Consider the following 19,718-nt stretch of genomic DNA (forward strand, 5'->3'; position numbering starts at 1 on the left):
ACAAAACAATAACACCAAGGATAATTTTTCCGCCACCAACTTCTTTCAATTTTCCACCCAAATTATATATACTTTTAAGAATATAAATATACATTAGACAAAACAATACAATACAATATATATATATATATATATATATATATATATATATATATATATATATATATATATATATATATATATATATTGTATATGTTATTTGTTCTCTAACCTACCCCAAATCTCAACTCTAATTTTTGTTTTCATTCAACAAACAAAGTTTACGGTCTCCTACTTCTCTTAAGCCTGAAGGTAAGTAATTTTCTTCATTATTTATGCTTTATTTCCATTTCAAATATGTTTTATAAATACACATTTATATTTATATTTGTAGATTAATCTATCATAGGATCGTCACTGAAAATGATATCTAATTGCGATATGAGCACTTTAATATGCTTAGAGATCACGTTAATTAAATATATAACTAAAGCACACATCGCATTATTTAAATTCTTTAATGAGTTATAATTGAATTATGAGTTTTATATATATTTAATGCGCAACTTGTGTAATTGATAAGTTGATAGTCTAAGGAAATAAAATAAATTGTGAATAGAACTTGAATGTGTGAACCGTTGAAAGATAAAATTCATTGTTTTTGGAGATTTCTTTGTCCTTTTGATTTTGTAGTTTGTTATTTCGACTCAAATAATTCTTTGATTTTGTAGTTTCTACAATTATAGAGACTAAAAATGTAGTTTCTACAAGAATTATCTTTGATCAACATCGCAAGATATACTAAATGTGTTAAATATGTTGTCGATTAAGAAAGAAATGATCTGACAATTTGATTACACAGATTTGATAAATATTTTCGCCTATAAAAAGCTAGACGAGTAGTATTTATGTAGTAATTTTAAATATTTATTGAGTTGTTATTGATGTAATATATTGATTTTGATATATTTATGTATTTATTAGTATATTTGTTATTTGCCAATTGAATTTTATATTTTTTACTGCAACAAGAGTGCCTATTTTTTAATTTTCGTTTCAGGCCTCATTCAAGACAGGTACGACTCTGAACCGTTATCCATTACAATTTATATATAATGCATGTGCCCGATCACTAGTATTTTGTATAAGCACTCTATTTAAAAAAAATTGATTCTGATATATAATTCAACTGTACACTTCCAAAAATAACTTCAACCTCAAGTGCAAAAATTTTAAAACTATTATATAGACCGCAGATGTCATTTAAAAAAAAATAGTTTTTCGTTGATAGGAAGTGGATTTTCCATAAAAAATTTCTTTGTGAAATTTGAATAAAATTCTTAGTGCAATAAGTTATTATTCATTAGTTGCGCATGCGTGGTGCCACTAGTCAAATGTGGGCTAGTGTTTGCTACACTGAGAATGGATCAGCAGAAGCACACATGCATCCTATTAATTTTCTCCGACTTTTTTTTTTCTCAAATATTATGGACCTACCACCTCAATTGTCATAGCTACGGTGATTAATGGCATATAATTTAATTCAAAGAAAAAAAAGTATATATACTTGTGTAAACTAAAATTTCATTTTATTTATTAATTGCTTAAGAACAGCTTGGAGTGAATTAATTTATCGGATCCAAAATATAATTAGTAATCAGTTCACATTTAAGTCAAATTAAGGTGTTGTGGAGATAAAATAATACATTTTAACATTTTGGGGAAGGTTTTTTGAACAACTTTTGGACTTTCGGTATTAATAATCTTAGAATCAGTTTTTAAGGAAATCATCCAACTAGTAAAGTTTTTTTTTTTTTTTTTTTTTTTAAATATTGAAATTTCAAAACGGATAATTTCACTTCCATTTACATCCAACCAAAAGTGTCGACTCCTAAAAAAGGGGTTAAATTAATAATCTGAAGCAGAAATCACCGGAATATGTCACAACAAGACGATTTGAAAAGCATGCGCTGTAGTTATAAAACATTACATTATCTGTATTCATTCTTCAAACTAGACTTGGCACACCTACTGACAAGATTCTATACTTGGAACAACAAAGTAAAACCTATGTTCGATTTAGGACCAACCCGGCATTATAGTTCTTATTTCGCACAGAGTGAGCTATATATGTTCATATAAAGGAAATAACATTAATTTTTGTGAATTTAGATCGGGATGAAAATATTGGGACTCCCGGTAGAGTGACACCCGAGTCAACAATAAAAAGATGCCAGTGATATATATAATTGGTTTTCATAAATTTGGTATGAGATCTTGAGCGCGAGACTCGATTATATCTAAACAAATAAATTAAATTATAATTGGTGTATGTCATAACAACATCAATGAATTGATCATATTCACGCGTCTCTGTATTTTGGATATTTATTTAATAGATTTCTAAAGAGTCAACTTGTTTGGCTTGATTTCTATATTTCAGTCAAGTTAGGGGATCTCTTTGTTTTCAACACTAAAATAGATTATTGATATGCACATGGCGAATTTGGGAGTTGACATTAATTAAATAGACAAATAGTATTTATGGGTCCATTTTAAATTGAAAAGGAAAGAAAAAAACTCACTGAACAAAATTGCACAGCCTAGCTAAATCCTATGTTTTATATAGACGAGGGAGGGGTTGTATCCTATGAGGGCACAACTAGGTATATAATGACTAGGTTTTACTGAGTTGTCGGTTCATTTGTTGAAATGCATAAGATGATGGTGTTTTACAACTGATATTGTCCTCTTGGAAACTTACAATAAGTATCATTTGATGTTTACTGAATAAACTCTCGAATTAACACAATAGCTCGCAAATCACGTTATTTAGGCAAACCACACTATACAAGCCGTGTGTGATAAGTTCGTCTGAAAAGATATTGATAGGAGAATAGAACTCTTGATCATTAGGCAATCGTTCATTTATTTTACTAACTCATACACCTAATATTATTATCCTTTATTATGTAGAGATTGTGAAGAATTATTTAAATTGAAGACGAACACCGAGGATGATGAAAAATAACTAATTATAAATAGAAGATAAAACATTTGAATAAACATTGACCAAAATGCATGTTTGATGTTTACTTTTTTATTATTGTTATTTTTAATAGTCTCGGCTATATAGGAATTATTGTAATAAATAGGAAAAAAACATCTGTAATCCATGTTCATGTCCAATTTTTATATTTTAAATTTGCGATGGAATAAATACGAAAACACAAGTCTTATATCATCTTATTTAAATCTACTTTAAAGATAATTAAAGAAATGGAGGAGAGAAGGGAACAAAAGAGAAGACGAATAATTTATTATTTTTATTTTTCTGTGTGGGCTGAAACTCCGTTCTGCCAAAATATGGGACAAATAGCAGAGCCCCTGGTCGTTTTCCTCTATATATTTAATCGGGGAAATCAATTCAATGCCAGTCCAAAAATAAAATATTATATACATAAAATTTGTCCCAAAGGCTTAAGTTTATTGATCAATTTTAAATTATATATATGTAAAATATTGTAAACATTATTTTTTTCCCAAAGGCTTAAGTTTCATTGATCAATTTTTAAATAATATACATGCGCGCGCCCACATACACATATATATAATATTAAAGATTTATTTATGTCATCATTAGCCAAAAGGAGCAAATTAAAATTTTGTTTCCATTCCAATATATGAAGAGATTATTTTTTTTCAAAAGAATAATAAATATTTGATTAGAAGCATAGGACCTTGAAAAGAGGGTAATGAGTATTTGACGAGGCTTTAAGCTTCAAGAAGTTAATGGGAATAACTTAAAACTAATTAAACACGGTTTTTTTCTAACTTTTTTCTTTTGCGACAGAGGGAAATTGAATATTTAAATAATCATATAATGTATTAAATTTTGTTTAGGAGAAAGTATTGTATGTATTATATTAATGTTTTTTACTCTTTTTTTGGACACATTGCTAGATATTCCTTCCATCTATCAAAATTTTATTAGTTTATAATATGCTCTTTTATGGTCTATTCCTTATTATGAATAGAGACAATCCATGTCTCCAATTGAGTGGCGGATCACATTAGTTGATATAACATACAGTGGATAGAAGACGCTTGTGGGTGAAAAATAACTTAGGTTGGCACATGATGTCCCGGAAAGAGCTCGATCACCCTTGGACTCTGGCAGAATAACAAAGACTGGGAAGCTGAGACGGGAACCGGTTCGAGTGAAGAAAGTGCTCTTATATAAATCATTATTGATATGCAACAACTAGGGAAGCTGATTAGACCAACGCATACAAAAACAAGCCCGAGTTCCCAGCTTAGCTCGATCGGTATGAGAAGACAAGCATAATGGATCAAAGACTTTGTTGGTGATCTCACATCATGACCATTGTCCAAGCATCTCAGGACAGACATCGATTCTAGGGCCACGTGTATGGATGACCATGCCTCGAAATCATTAATATATCTGTCAGCGCACGTAAGGGCAGTGTACAATATTGAAAACATTATGGATTGGCAGTAGTGTGTCATGTGGGCAAGGCGTGTGCATCCGTTTGATCATGAGGACTAGCCTAATATTGAAAACAAGATTATCTTTAACTTTTTTCCTATAAATTATCATGTTTTCTCAATCATTTAGGACTATATTTTTCACAAGAACATACTATATACCCTCTATATCGCACTTTCTTTTTAATGAATACTTGACTGACTCGAGTGTTGAATGACTACACCAAAAAATCTCCCGCACCTCTCTAACGTTTTTTGCTTTCTAAGTATACAGAACACTCAGCTCAACATCCTTCGGCCCTGTTTTCAGCACTCTAATAAACTTTGCATTTTATCATTAAAAAAAAGGACTCATGCTCAAAAAGATGAAAGAATCGAACAAATTCCCATCAAGATAATGGAGAATAAATTCTAAAGGATCACTCTTTTAAGGCCTACTTTTAAATACGAATCACTATCGAAAAATTATTTAAAATTCAAATTACACAAATACAAGTAATTTCCCAAGATGAATCCCACTAGGAAGGGATGTAATCATTTCCTCAAACATAGGTGCATGTAATCGTTTTTACCCAAATTAAAAAATTTAAAAAAATACTTGTATTGGTGATCTTATGAGTCTAAAATTTGCCCATTATATTATTGAATGGATATCTCTTTATCGTAAAAAAAAAAAAATACTTTCTATTAATTTTTAGCAACGGGTAAACTCATATTGGTTAATGTTACAATAATCTCTTACCAATTCAAAATTGAAATTTCGTGATAATTAGAGACATTTGTATTTTTCAAAGCGAACAAATGTGCTTGATAAGGACCGTTGCATTAAGTTGTCAAACATCAGAAATGTATAATTTATGTATGTGTGTGTGTATATATATGTGTGTGTGTGTGTGTGTGTGTGTGTGTGTAAATTGTTTATGTACACATAACATTAATTTGCTGAGAAAGTCAAAATCAAATTTTTATTTGGAAAAACAGTGGTTGGGAGTAATTTTTCTTTATAATATTCTTCACGGCTGGAAATGATGCACGAAACTGATGAACAATAAAGACTCGTGGATTTTTATTTTATTTTTTAAATATAAGATTGACAAGTAATTTATAACTGTGTCAATCATATACACAAGCCTCATTGTGAACATTTTCTAGAATATGATTATATTTACTAATCAAAGAGCATATAAGATTAAAAATATTTAAATGAAAATTAGATTTCTGGTCATATAATTTGTACTTTTTTTTTTTACTTTTGATCATTTTAACAATAAATCGAATTTGTAGCTTGTATATTAATTTTTTCATTTTTTTGTTTTTTTTTTTCGAGTCCGTCATCTTTCATTCCAAAAAATATTCTACAAAATCATGACATTTATTCATGTTTAAGTCCAAAATTCATACCATCATCCATGTCTACCACATAAGCAATTTCTGACAAACTTAAGTAAAAAAATATAAATTCAAATGACAGGACTAAAAATGTTATCATTGTTAATATGACAAAAAATGCTAATAAAAAACATGAAATTTTCAGGAAAATTTTGAAAAATCAAATTTAACATGATCATAAATAAAAAATATGAAAATTCATTATTAAAATTACCAAAAGTAGAAAATGTGGCAATTAAAAATTAATATAATTTTCCCAAAATTATTTTAAATTTATCTATTTTTTTGGAAAAAAATAAATTAAATAATCCATCTCCATCTCCTAATTGCCGAGTTAGGAGGTAGAATAACTTTCCAACAAATAAATATTTTTTTTATTCCCATAAATAAGAAGTCTAAAAAAGTAGGAGAAAAAGTTGGTCAAAGCTAAAAAAAAATAAAAAAATGAGAGTAGATCTTTTGTGAGATGATCGCACGAATATTTATCTGTGAGACGGGTCAATCCTACCGATATTCACAATAAAAAGTAATATTTTCAGCATAAAAAATAATATTTTTCATGGATGACCTAAATAAGATATTCGTCTAACAAAATACGATCCGTAAAACCGTCTCACACAAGTTTTTGTAAAAAAAAAAACAGGAAATAAAAATGGTGGTTAGCTTGAGTTGTTGGAAGATGTCTACAGATCCATCTCCATCTTCACACACACGGTCTCCCTCAGTAAAAGACAGGCTGGAACCATCCAAACTTAAACTGCACTCCCATTATTAATCACTTCATTAATTATGGGCCCCACTTAACAATATTCACTCAAATAATCTAATCTAAATCAAACAATCAAGAAATCCATTATTGGGATTACTTATATTGTATGTATAAAACGATAAATTTTCTAGATTATAAGGGTGAATTATTAATTAAAATTTGGCTTGAAAAAGCAAAGGAAGAAAGGTCGTTGGGCTTCTTTCACCTCCACCTCTGCTTTCTTGCATACTCTGATCAACTCTTTTCTCACTTTTATGTTGTTTTCCTGGTTCATATTCCTTCCCTTATTGCATTTTTTTTGTTTCTTTTACTTTAGGTATCCTCTATTTCATGCTTTGAGTGATTCCAAAGCTCTTGTTTCTACGCATATCTTAAGCTAGTTTATTCAATCTTATTATGATTCTTCTTTTTATTTTTGCGCATCTTTCTTGCATTCATCATTGAAAGGATAGGTCAACCCATTCCCATTCGTTCATCATCTCAAGAAGTTATATTTTATTTCTCCCTTTTCCCTTCTCGTGCTTCTCTTTTCCGCGTTGATTTGCCTTGAATTATGTTTTCTTACTAAGTTCTCTCGTTTCCTTTTCTGGGTTCTGCTGATCAAACTTTAAAATTGTATCTTTCTTTAGTTTTTATGCAAAAGATCGAGTTTTTGAGCATTGTTGGTGCACCCGTTCTTGTTTATTTTCTTCGTGGAAGTCAAAACTTATTTGGAATGTTGTGATCACAAGTAGCCATATTTTCCCCTCTAGTTTTACTTAAACGTATTCAATCTTCTGTATATACGGTTCTTGATTCAATGGGACTTTGCCATGGAAAACCCGTCGAACCACCACAAAATCTTTCTGAAACTTCAATAATCCCTGGTGATAACAATGATGCCACACTCAATTCCTTTACTGGGAAAACGCCTAAATTCCCATTCTACAGCCCGAGTCCACTTCCTAGTGCATTCAAGAATTCCCCCGCGCATTCTAGTAGTGTCCTTTCAACTCCTTTGCGCTTCCTTAAGCGTCCATTCCCACCTCCATCGCCAGCTAAGCACATTAAAGCCTTGCTTGCAAGAAGGCATGGCTCTCTGAAGCCAAACGAGGCCACCATACCAGAGGGTAGTGAGTGTGAGATCATTGAATTAGACAAGAATTTTGGGTTCTTAAAGAATTTCAACAGCCACTACGAGCTTGAGGATGAGGTGGGCAGGGGTCATTTTGGTTACACTTCCGCAGCTAAGGGGAAGAAGGGTAGTATGAAAGGGCAGGATGTGGCTGCCAAAGTCATTCCAAAATCAAAGGTACAATTTGAAATGGCTCAAAATCCATCTCTTGCTCTTATCATTTATTACAAGTTAATTTATTTCAAGTGAATTATTAGTTATTTATCTCAGGATATATGTCGTGTTGTCCATAAATTGGCATATTTGTTTATGGCGATGTTTAATTGGATATTTTCAATGTTTTTGTCTTCTTTATAATGGTTTTTGGATGAATGATACAGTTATAACATTATAATACTAATCAAGTCAGTAGATTATTTGCTGTTAATGCTTGCGAGTAGTTTTTTGTTATCTTTGAAGAACTTCACTTGTATATAAGCAATTGTCTCAAGAACTTTGCAAATTTTTTTCGTGACCAGGTTTCTTTTCGAGTTTGGCCTATATGAGTGTTTACTTGGTGGATCCTGAGATTTTTATCCTTATCCAAGTGACAATCATATTTGTACTGGCACACAAGATTTTGATTTCTCGTCAAGTTTCTGATGGAAGTCAAGTACCACTATTCTGATGGTTCTCAAGCGATGCAAGATTTTCATTTGAAAAGATACTTGCTTGTGTGATAAAAAAAAATGATGTGAAGGATGAGAGAAAATGACGAAGCTCTTATTATTTAACCAACTCTTCTAAAATCATTTTGCAGATGACAACAGCTATTGCCATAGAGGACGTCAGAAGAGAAGTAAAGATACTCCGTGCACTGACGGGACATAAGAACTTAGTACTATTCTATGATGCCTACGAGGATGAAGAAAATGTCTATGTTGTCATGGAGTAAGTTTTGACTTTGGACTGTTAACCTCAATCAATTAACTGGGTGGCAAAGCTATGCCTTTTCTCAAAGTACATTCTCGACGCTGAGAGATATATAATCTAGCTTTATCTTTGCCTTTTGTGGTTTCATTCGACTGGCATGTTTCAAATCCCCTCTGACCCTCAGGCACGGCGTCTCTATAATCTGAATATTCACTTCCGGAGACTTTTTTCCTCTTTGCAGGCTATGTGAAGGAGGAGAATTACTGGATAAAATACTTGCGAGGTAAAGCTTAATGCCTTTCCCTTTTCATTTTTAGAAGTCCCTCTTCATTCCTGGCCTTTTAAGTAATTTTACATTTTTTTGATCAAGGGGTGGCAAATACTCGGAAGAAGATGCTAAAATGGTCATGGTACAGATTTTAAGTGTGATTGCGTATTGTCATCTCCAAGGTGTGGTTCACCGCGACCTAAAACCCGAGGTATGTTTCCTTTTTCTAGCAAATATACTGTAGCGTAGTACATTTATTTCATTGAATAGTCTCATTTGCCCATCCCTGTAGGAAAGCTATTCAGTTTGATATTTATTAGTTTTGCCACATCATGCCATGTATTGATAATTCTGGTCTTATTTTCTGTAGTTTTAGTTCTGGCAGGGGTTCTATTCTGAAGTAGCAAAATGTATCAATGAATGGGTGCAGTATAATAAATGATAAACGTGGTTGTGCCAGAAAAGGCTATATGCACATCTGACTACTAGAACTCTGTTAGTCTCAATTTGTTTGAATTACAATCATCACCTCTTTATAAAGGTGAAATATGTTTGGATATATACTTCGATTTTATGGACTACTCTAACAGGAGCTTCCTTTATTTGGTGAATTCTAACTTATATTGCATGAATATCCTTGGAGTGGCTTTAATTAATCAACTGATGTTTGACCTTAAAATATTTCTTCCAAGACTGATAGCATGCCTTACTGGTTTTTCCATTTTCCAGGAAATATGTATCAGCTAAACTCAAGCACTCATATAATTAAATGTATACGCTTTTCGAATATTTTTTTCCTGCTTTTGTTAAGAATTTTATGACTTTATACAACTATAATTGAATTCTTACGTCGTCTCAGAATTTTCTATTCACATCAAACGACGAGCATTCTACTTTGAAAGCCATCGACTTTGGACTGTCTGATTATGTAAAGCCAGGTTAATAAGCTTATTGGTATTAAATACTTTTTTTGTTCTTTTCATTATTTATGTGGTGTTAATTTAGATAGATTGATAATTTTAGATGAACGATTGAATGATATTGTTGGAAGTGCTTACTATGTGGCGCCCGAAGTTTTGCATAGATCATATGGAACAGAAGCCGATATGTGGAGTATCGGTGTAATTGCTTATATTCTTCTTTGCGGAAGCAGACCGTTCTGGTCAAGGACAGAATCTGGAATCTTCCGTGCTGTTCTAAAAGCTGACCCCAGCTTTGATGAAGATCCATGGCCCTCTTTGTCCTCTAATGCCATAGATTTTGTGAAGAGGTTATTGAACAAAGATTACCGGAAAAGGCTGACAGCAGCTCAGGCTCTTTGTAAGTCCGGTGGAAAATTTTATGATGGACTCTGTTTTATCCAAAACGGGATGCCTAAACTGGTCTTTCCAGGGAGTCCCCAAGAAATTCTAGTGTTGATAACTTTGTACTCAAATATGTTGGTGAAGTTTTTAATTTATAGGTCATCCATGGCTGGCTGGCCATCACTCTATGAAGATCCCGCTGGATATGATTATATATAAGCTAGTAAAAGCTTATATATGTTCCTCTTCTCTGAGAAAGACGGCTTTAAGGGTATGTATATTTTTACTGTATTAAAAAAACACTCACCGGTAATCCATCAATCAATATTTTCAGTAATATTATGGCTTGTGTTCTCTTGTACCGTCTTTTAGCATTTCAACTTTATTTTCAGTGAAAATGGTACTAGTGGCTCATATGATTAAGTATTAACTAAGAAACCTGTTCGGCCATTGAAACAGGCACTTGCAAGAACGTTGTCGGTACCTCAGTTAGCCTATCTAAGGGAACAATTCCAATTGCTAGGACCAAGTAAAAGCGGATTTATATACCCACATAATTTTAAAACGGTCATCTCTCTCTCTATTTCTCTGTTTTTGGTCTTTTTACTCATTTATGTTACTTCACTGATTTTATTTATTCGGTTGCAGGTTATGTCAAAGAACTCCACTGATGCAATGAAGGACTCACGGGTTCTGGATTATGTCAATATGGTAATACTCTGGGCAACCTATTTCTCTTTCAAACGTTAGTTGTCATATATTTTTACAGATCATCTATCGTCACAAGGCTTACAATCATACTGGTGATGAAAATGGTTAAATCATATTTTCACGTGTCAATCAGGTGAGTTCTCTTCAATACGGAAAATTGGATTTTGAAGAATTTTGTGCAGCTGCAACAAGTGTACATCATCTGGAAGGAATGGAAACCTGGGAGCAACACGCACGCCTTGCCTACGAATTGTTTGAGAAGGATGGAAACAGGCCCATTAAGATAGAGGAACTTGCCCCAGTATTTCCCCCCCTCCTTCGTTCTATTCCCCTTTTCACACACATGACACATTTGCCCGCATGCACATCCACAGGCACATGCATAGAGGCATGGAAAAACGTACAACCTCTGCTTGAAATATGTTTGGGACTAGAATTTAGCCTTCCTTAAGTTATAAAGATCTTCCCGCATCGATGTTTCAAGGCTTTAGGTTCAGGGGGGAGTCCAGTCATCACATTTGTTTTTTGAAATTTTTTATCTATTTTTTTTATAAAACTAAGTTGTGCTCCTCAAACTTCCAAGTCCATGTAGTTTGCCATGTCTGTGCCATCTTTCCCATATCTCCTAATTTCTGGATCCGCCCCTGTTTAGATTGGTTCAATAGCCAATCGATGATGTTGCGAATTCTCATTTCTGCTTTTCATTAATTTAAGAAATTTCTAACCTTTATGGCCTTTTGAACAGGAGCTTGGACTTAGTCCATCCGTACCTGTTCATGTGGTTCTGCAGGACTGGATTCGACACTCGGATGGAAAGCTCAGTTTCTTGGGGTTCGTCAGACTTCTGCAGGGAGTTTCTTCTCGCACATACCATAAAGCATGAACGAAATATGATCCAACTACTCAGGCTGTTTTTTGCAATACGGTCTATGCCTCGGAAAATCTTCAAGAACGTAGAATTATAATTTATAGGATCGGTTGCGCAAGTGTTGACCATTTGTCAAAGCTGTAGCCATTTGCAGGATAGTGTAGATGAGATTAGATCACCAGATGTCTCTGTAACGTTAGAGAAAATTTGAAATGTCAAGTGGTTTTTGTATCTCTCTATTCTATGTTAGTTTCTTAATAAATCATGGCTGTGATAATTATGCACAAACCCCACATCTATACTTTTGGATACATGCCAGAGAAGTTAGTTTTTGATGTTATGATTTGAGTAAAGCTCAAGTGGTCATCAAATTAAATAAAATTAATTGCTCAGTAATTATATCAAAAAGTATCTTTTTAACGGTTGATTCGACCCTATAACTGCGGGCACTGCCCGCAAAGATCGATCCAACGGTTCGGATTTTTTCGAGTCAATTTTTTTTTTACATAGAAGTGGGTCCGGATCACTCATGTAGAGTGATCCAAACTGTTCATTGTTCGTGCAAACAGGATGAACAGAACCTTTTTTAACGAAAGAAAAAAAAAATAAAACTTAACTTATAGAAATCAATTTAATATGCTTGCTTGTAAATCATAAAAAAAAAATTAACTAGATTTAAGGTTCTACTTATGACTTTAATATGTTGTTCCATTTTGGTTTGGTTTCAAATTTCAATTTTATTTACTGACTTAATTTGAATAATGGGAATCAAATCGCAGCAATTTCGGTTTCGATTCCAAATAGGAATAACAGGATTATGACTTTCTCAGATGATATTCCCAGTTTCTGTTCAATGGCGTATTGTGTGGTGTAGCTAATTCAAGAAACTCACTCGATCCCATTTTTTCATCCTGGTGATCCCTCAAGAACATAAATCAAAGAAAATGGTGTTGGAAATTATGGGACGAAACAATTGCATTCGAGGTTGCTGCCACAGTCAGACGATCCCTCTTCATCTCCACTCTTCTTCTTACTCCATTACTTCCCCTATTGCCCGAGGTAGGGGTGAAATAATCCACTTACCATTATATTTTCGAGGATCGTATAGTCGTATTTAAGCTATCTGTCAACTTTTTGCTTAAACATCAACTGGGATTTTCTGGATTTTTGGTTTCAAGGGGCGGAGAGTGTGGTTTACGGAACCATTCTTGATGGTACAAAGTGGCAGTGAAGAAACAGATTTTATCCACTTTCGATGACCCCGATAAATTCCACAAAGAATTACAAATACTCTGGTTATTTATCTTTCTTTTTATGATATTTATTGGGAAAACACCAGTTTACGGAAAAAATATTCTTCAGATTGTATTGAGCTAAAAATGTAGAGCTATTCTGGACCGTGGTTTCCGCTGTATCAGCACGTTTGGAGGTCGATTCTCTCAACGCAATTCCTTTCTATATGTAATTTCATTTGGTCTTGTTACTTCTTGCATTTGTGCCTCCATCATGCTAGACCTTGGTTATTTAGTTAGATCTCCGGCCGACAACTTATAAAACGTACAAATATTGCGAGATTTAGTTTTACAGATAATTGCGCCTCTGTGTGAGCAGACACGTTGATGAGATTAGAATCCTTTGTATAGAGTGAATTTGATAGTATATGTCGGTATCATGTAATATTCAAATGTATTTACAAACAATGATTTTTGGTGCTCTATAATTTTTTTTTGGAATATGATTGCTGAAGCAAGTTAGATCGTCCAGGAATATTAAATTTAAAGTGATCATGCAAGGCCCCCAAACTACATGTTTTTCTTGGAGTTCTGGCTGGAAATCTAGCCCAGAAACTGCACGTTGAAGAATGGAGCCCAAGCATTATTTAGGTATAGACACTTGTCTCTGATGAACCTTAATTGATTGAACGGTAGTAGTTGGTGTGCCCATAAATTTCTTGGTATATTCGATGCTTAAAGTGGGGAACATTAACTATCTCTGAAATCGATGTCATGATTGTACATCATCTTAACTATGATATATATGGAAGATGCTTTGTATTTTGTATTATATTTGGTGCTTCAGTATTACATGTCCCAAGTTCTTTGTTCTATCATGGTTAACACTTCATATATTTTTTATATTCAAAGTACCTTGCAGCGTCAATCAGCAAAGTCGAAATTTGAATATATACGTATTTTGAAACTCTTCCACGTATGCACGACAACTAAACTTGGTAAAAGCATATGCCAGCCAAATTAGTTCAATCATATGCAGTGCTCACCATAAAAATGGATATGCATATCAGATTCTTATTCTGTCAATCCCCATTTCTTGCTGATTTGCATGATAACTTCTCTGAATTTACTCCTTTTTATGATGCATTTTCTTAATCTGAAATTTCATCATAATGTCAGTTTCATGTTGTTTGCCAAAAGTAACTGAATTTTCCACCACTAATTTGATTTTCTTCGAAATTACCATAAATATCTATGACTTGGTGTTTTGCTTACCAAATTCAGTAGATGAAAATGTATGTTTTTGATGAATGTGTAACATATGAGATGACAAACTAGCATGGGAATGGATGACGTGCTATAGAATTGTAAGTGTTTTTCTGAACAATTAGATACGAAATAAGGTTCACTGGAGATCTGTGTTGGTTATGTCCTATCCTCCTCTTTTAAGCCATTCTGGGAAGATACTTTGATAAGTTGACTGGCTGATTCCTGAACAATCTATTTAGTGTTCTGATATTTTCTTCTCCTCCCTCCTCTTTTGACCTTTTCAAGTGTTAGATGAATATGGATTTGAATGGTCAAAATGACAGCTCCTTTGTTTTCTGTTTCCAGCAAAAGCTCTACAATATCTTCATAACCTAGGGATTGTGCATCGGGATGTGAAACCAGCAAATATTCTCGTAATGTCTTCAATGATATCTTGATGCATCCAAACTTATAACACTACTACACATCTGAATTTTCTGTATAAAGACTAAATTTCTGTAAACTTTAGTCTTTTACCTGCATGTTGAACGCTGTGTTCTGTGCAGCTTGACAAGAATTTTCATCCACATTTAGCAGCTTCAGTTTAGCTGAGCACGAGAATAATCTTAAACAAGTTTCTACAGCAGACTATAAATCTGACCAGCAAACAGGTGGCTTCCAAAAAAGAAATATGGTTGGTACTCTTATTTACATGGCACCTGAAGTTCTGAGAAAATAGATACAAACTGAAAAATCGGACGTCTATAGTTTTGGAATTGCAATCAAGAAAGAACTTTTCAACGACTTACTATATTTTCAGTTGATGAAAAGCTAATGTCATTCTTATGCTAGGCTAATTCCTTGCAAAAAAAAAAATTGTTTACCAATCTTGAAATCAAAATTGCTTTAAAAATTAGTTTGAAATCTAATCTGTTGCATTTTGTATGATTAAAATTCACGCTGAGCTTGAGTTACCTTAACTTTTGGCCAATTCAAGAGGTTACTGATGCTTGGGATTGACTATTGCGTTGCTTTTTGTGCTACCAACGCTTTTACGAAATCGGTCTCACCTTTTGCTTTGTCAATTTTAATTATGTTATTGAGAAGTAGATGTCTAGTTGGTAGGGGTTAAAAGGTTATAAGGTAAAAATTACGTGTTTGGCTTCTGAAAGTGAATTTTTTGAAGTTCTGAGATAAGGGTGAATTATTCTATTGCAGTTGCCTAATGGTTACAAAAAGAAGTCTGTTAGAGCCTTGACAAGCGGCCCCTCAATATCAAGACTCTGTGGTTGGGTTTTGTTTCTTGTAGCCGAACTATGTTTTAGGAGTGAATTTTAAGCATGAAGAAACAATGAAAAAAACTGTAAGATATATATGCGTTAATGGTGAACAAACTTATTTCTTTTAATTTATTCCTGAAATGTAATTTTAGCTCTTTCTTTGTTCCCACATTCTGTGTAAACTTGAAGCTCTATATGTTGCAGTGAGCTTTTTACTGGTGTAGTCCCATATACTGATCTTCGAGCGGAGATACAGGTTACCGATTTGTTGATTTATTCTATTATTTTCTTGCTGTTGTGTATCAAGAGCAGTGGTGAAACGGGAAATTAATGTGGTGGAAGGTGGAGAAATTAACTCAAAGTTCATCTTTTCCTTTTTTTCGCATACTCCTTTTAAGAAACATGGTGTCAGTTAAACTTGTATAGAAAGGATAAGTTGACTTCATTTAATAATGGTGTACTCTGTAATAGCTTTGAAATTGTGCCAGGCGTCTATTGCCTGAGCTGTTGTAAAGTATAGAGCTAGGTCTCCGACCAGGAGTCATAGTATTATAAGATTTTATTTTATTGTTCTTGTATCTACCATGAAAAACTAAGGGCATCTAGGAAGTCTCGAAACTTCATGAGAAAACATCAATGTCAAAATTGATGATGCCTGTATAGTAATGGTGATATTTTGCATTTTTTACCCTATATTTACTGCAAAATCCACCACTATCAGCTTCTAGTTTGTTAGGATTCTTTTTATCTTGCATCCCCTTGAGTTGGCCCTTGCCATGGAACTTCTTAATACAAAACAAAATCATATAACTTGGTAATATGAAAATCTAGCTCAAGTTAAATAATACTTAAAAATGCCGAGTTCATGTGAACATACACAGTGCGTTTTATTTCCTTTTTTTAATTGGTGTTTCGACTTTCGAGTATAAATTTTTATATTGCTTGGTCATTATTGATCTTTTGGGCTTATTATATTTAACACGCTGGTGGCAGGCCCATACAGTCTTGGAAATGAACTACACTGAGCAGCAACTTACAGCTGCTGTTGTTTCTGAAGGCTTGCGACCTGTTCTAGCTACTCCTGAGTCCAGTGCTTCAACCAAGTTAACCTCTTTAATACAGAGATGTTTGGATGCAGACCCTCAAAAGAGGCCCTCTTGCAATGGCATAGTTTCAGAACTTGATCTAATGCTTGGATGCAAAAAAGGAGTGAATGTACAAGATGCCTTTGTCAACTCTCGTATGTCTTGTGGGCATACCCATGAAACAACTGTTAAAAGTTATCAAGAACCAATTAACTGGTTGACTCATGGCAAAGGGTTTTCACCAAGTGATTTGTTTACTTCTCAAAATGTTCCGGGCACGTGGTTTCACTCTTCAAACGATTCTTCGGCCTACCATCCAGTTCTCTCTTGAGGTTCCTTCTCAACTTGTGGAAGAAGGGAAACCATGGAGGTTGCGCATTTTTTAATACCCAATTTCTGCAAGGAAAAGGATATTCATTTTTTTGGGATTTTTTTATGGTCATCGAGGTATATGTAAATCCACTTTCTAGTGACATCAATGTAAACCCTAGGAGTTATCAACTCTTGATTAATTGTTTTCTATTCTTTTGAGAATAAGAATAAATAGATAAAGAACATAAAGTTAGAGAATGTCTATTCAAGAGATAAAAGCTGCCTTTCTGGTTGAAAATCGATGGAAGAGGAATGGATGTTTTCTTGTTGCAAGATTTATCAATTTCTTGGTCACATGCTTTTGTCTCAGGTATAATACGATCTTGACCTGGACTTGGTATTTTGTTTTAGGTTCAGCTATTTTAACTATTTCACACATTAAAGCGTTATAGTTTTTTATTTTTTACTTGACGACCTCAATATAGTAGGACCATGTTGCAAGTTGTCTTGAAGAGAGAGTGTGTCATTAGTGCAGGTGATGAGGTTAAATGGCAGCTAGATACATGGAGCGTTGGTCTCGCCGCTCTCCAGGTAATTCACTTGAGCTAAGTTAGTGTTACTAAATTTTTGATAGACGACAAGATATAGATATTTGCATTTTATCTCTATAATGTTTGCGTTTTATCATGGCGTTCTTTTATCAGGTTACACGATCAATTGGCGATGATGATCTAAAGCCTTATGTAACTGCAGAACCTGAGGTTGATGAAACTTTACTATCGGCCGTAGATGAATATATAGTAAGTCATATTTATTTGGGAAACCATTTGCAATAGATATACGGTGTGTATAATATATTGTCTAAACTCTGGAGTTTAGATATTTGTTGGCTAAGATCCGAGTAATGGGCACTATAATTAATTTTGGGTGTATGTGTTATGTTCTTCTACATACTTCAGAGGCGAATTAAAGTATAAAAGCTGTTATAAGCCACCTTTGTGAACTTGAGCTTTTAGGAAAAATAGTTCTTAATTCATAGCATATATCCAGAAAATATCCTTTTAATTTTTTAGATCCTCTCTAGGTAAATATTTACATCTTTTTTTCTTTTCTATGAGTAATGTCTATGATTAAATTTCAGGTGATGCCCAGTGATGGGCTGTGGGATGTTGTAAGCAACACAGACGTTGTAAGCATCATCGGAGACACGTGAAAGGGGTCGGAATGTGCAGGAAGAGATTGGCTACTGAAGCTGCAGCACGAGGCAGCTAACACTACAAAAAAAAATAATTTAGCGACGGTTTTTTTTTTAGCGACGGTCAAATCAACCGTCGCTAAATGGTCAAAGCGACGGTTGTAACGACGGTTTGGCGGTCCGTAACAGAACCTGGCGTCGCTTTCTGAAAGTGACGGTTTTTCATCTCCCGTCGCTTCATGACGACGGTTTTTATGAAGAAGACCGTCGCTCTGTAGCGACGGTTGTATAGTGCCGTCGCCAAAATATAGCGACGGTTATACGTTTACCGTCGCTATATTAAGCGACGGTTTATACTTATACCGTCGCTATAATAAGCAACGGTTGTTTGAACCCCGTCGCTATAATAAGCGACGGTTAACCAAATCCGTCGCTATATGAATCGACGGTATAAGTAAAAACCGTCGCTAACTCAAGCGGCGGTTTTTTAAAAAAACCGCCGCTTAAAATAGCGACGGTATGTAATGAGAGTCCCACCTAATGGATCGCGAAGATACTAAATTTAAGAAAAATTAATGTATTAAATTTACACAAATAAATTAATACGTAAAAATTAAAATCATGTATTAAATTTTCTGTCAAAAAAACCATTTAAACCTGATGTTGCGCGAAGATATGTCTGCTTCCACGTAACGCTGGAAAATCGAGCCGAGTAACAAATCTACAAAATAAATACGAAATAATTAGTACAAAATAAAAAACCGAAACTTTGAGAAATTTATAGAGTTGTGAAAGTCAAGTAAGAAAAAATGTTCACGAACCTCGGTATATATAGAATTATAGCGACGGTCTAAGATTACACCGTCGCCAATAGCGACTGCTTTACCAAAAACCGGTCGCCGATTTACATCGGCGATCGGTTGGAACATTACGGTTTATACAAAACCGTCGCTATATTGAGACGGTTTATATTTAATTGTCGCCGTATATTGCGACAGGTTGTATTATACCGTCGCACATAGGGGCGACGGGTTTTTATAAACCATCGCTTGTTTTAAGTAGCGACGGTTTATTGAAACTCGTCGCACTAGATTACGACGGTTTAAAAAACCGTGGCTAAAAAGGCAACGGTTTTTAGTAAACCGTGACTAAAAAAGCGACAGTGTCTAGTAAGCAGTCGCTTATTTTTTTGGGCGACGGTTTTCTGAGAACCGTCGCTATAGACTTTCTAGTCACATAGCCAGCTGCCATTTCGCTTGCAGCCATCAAGACTGAAGGCGAGTCAAGAAAAGAAGGAACGGAGAGTTTCCAATTCACAACCTGTCATCCGACGATTTTTTTATTTGAGAGCAGACTCTCTTTTGTGCCAAAGGGAGTTAGAATGCGCTTTGGTTCACAGGTTGGGTGGGCGACGGTTTTCTGACAACCGTCGCTAAGCCATCCGTTTTTTTGTGGTGTAAGATAATATTATGGTTATCGTCGTTTTCTTACGTCCAGTGTCTACGGTTGAGAGGATTTGCTAGCTGCAATTATTCGTGTAAAT

The 19,718-nt window shown here is 34.1% G+C and overlaps 2 protein-coding genes across 2 annotated transcripts; both read left to right on the top strand.

Moving 5' to 3' along the window:
• The first annotated feature begins 6,799 nt into the window (after positions 1-6,799).
• Positions 6,800-12,065, top strand: LOC140825354 (CDPK-related kinase 1-like). Its single transcript, XM_073187086.1, has 11 exons — positions 6,800-7,937; positions 8,560-8,690; positions 8,914-8,955; positions 9,043-9,151; positions 9,800-9,878; positions 9,964-10,260; positions 10,403-10,515; positions 10,704-10,811; positions 10,893-10,955; positions 11,089-11,256; positions 11,701-12,065. The coding sequence occupies exons 1-11, from the start codon at positions 7,446-7,448 to the stop codon at positions 11,836-11,838; spliced, it is 1,740 nt and encodes a 579-aa protein (XP_073043187.1). The 5' UTR covers positions 6,800-7,445; the 3' UTR covers positions 11,839-12,065.
• Positions 12,066-12,561: 496 nt separating this feature from the next.
• On the top strand, positions 12,562-18,252 carry LOC140828633 (protein kinase and PP2C-like domain-containing protein). Its single transcript, XM_073191571.1, is given in 17 exon segments — positions 12,562-12,882; positions 13,002-13,037; positions 13,040-13,118; positions 13,571-13,600; positions 13,602-13,645; positions 13,648-13,701; positions 14,670-14,737; positions 14,870-14,897; positions 14,900-15,089; positions 15,788-15,839; positions 16,577-17,121; positions 17,351-17,384; positions 17,469-17,500; positions 17,502-17,571; positions 17,685-17,780; positions 18,122-18,188; positions 18,191-18,252. Coding segments are annotated over 17 exon segments (1,602 nt in total). The 5' UTR covers positions 12,562-12,767.
• Positions 18,253-19,718: the final 1,466 nt, after the last annotated feature.

This window comes from Primulina eburnea, chromosome 3, assembly GCF_022965805.1.
Source record: "Primulina eburnea isolate SZY01 chromosome 3, ASM2296580v1, whole genome shotgun sequence".
In the NCBI taxonomy this organism is placed as follows: domain Eukaryota; kingdom Viridiplantae; phylum Streptophyta; class Magnoliopsida; order Lamiales; family Gesneriaceae; genus Primulina; species Primulina eburnea.

Excerpts from the sequence above, each read along its gene's own strand:
- LOC140825354 (XM_073187086.1), top strand. The coding sequence starts at position 7,446 with ATGGGACTTTGCCATGGAAAACCCGTCGAACCACCACAAAATCTTTCT. Across the intron at positions 8,956-9,042 it reads CTGGATAAAATACTTGCGAG|GGGTGGCAAATACTCGGAAG; the intron begins GTAAAGCTTAAT and ends TTTTTGATCAAG. Across the intron at positions 9,152-9,799 it reads ACCGCGACCTAAAACCCGAG|AATTTTCTATTCACATCAAA; the intron begins GTATGTTTCCTT and ends ACGTCGTCTCAG.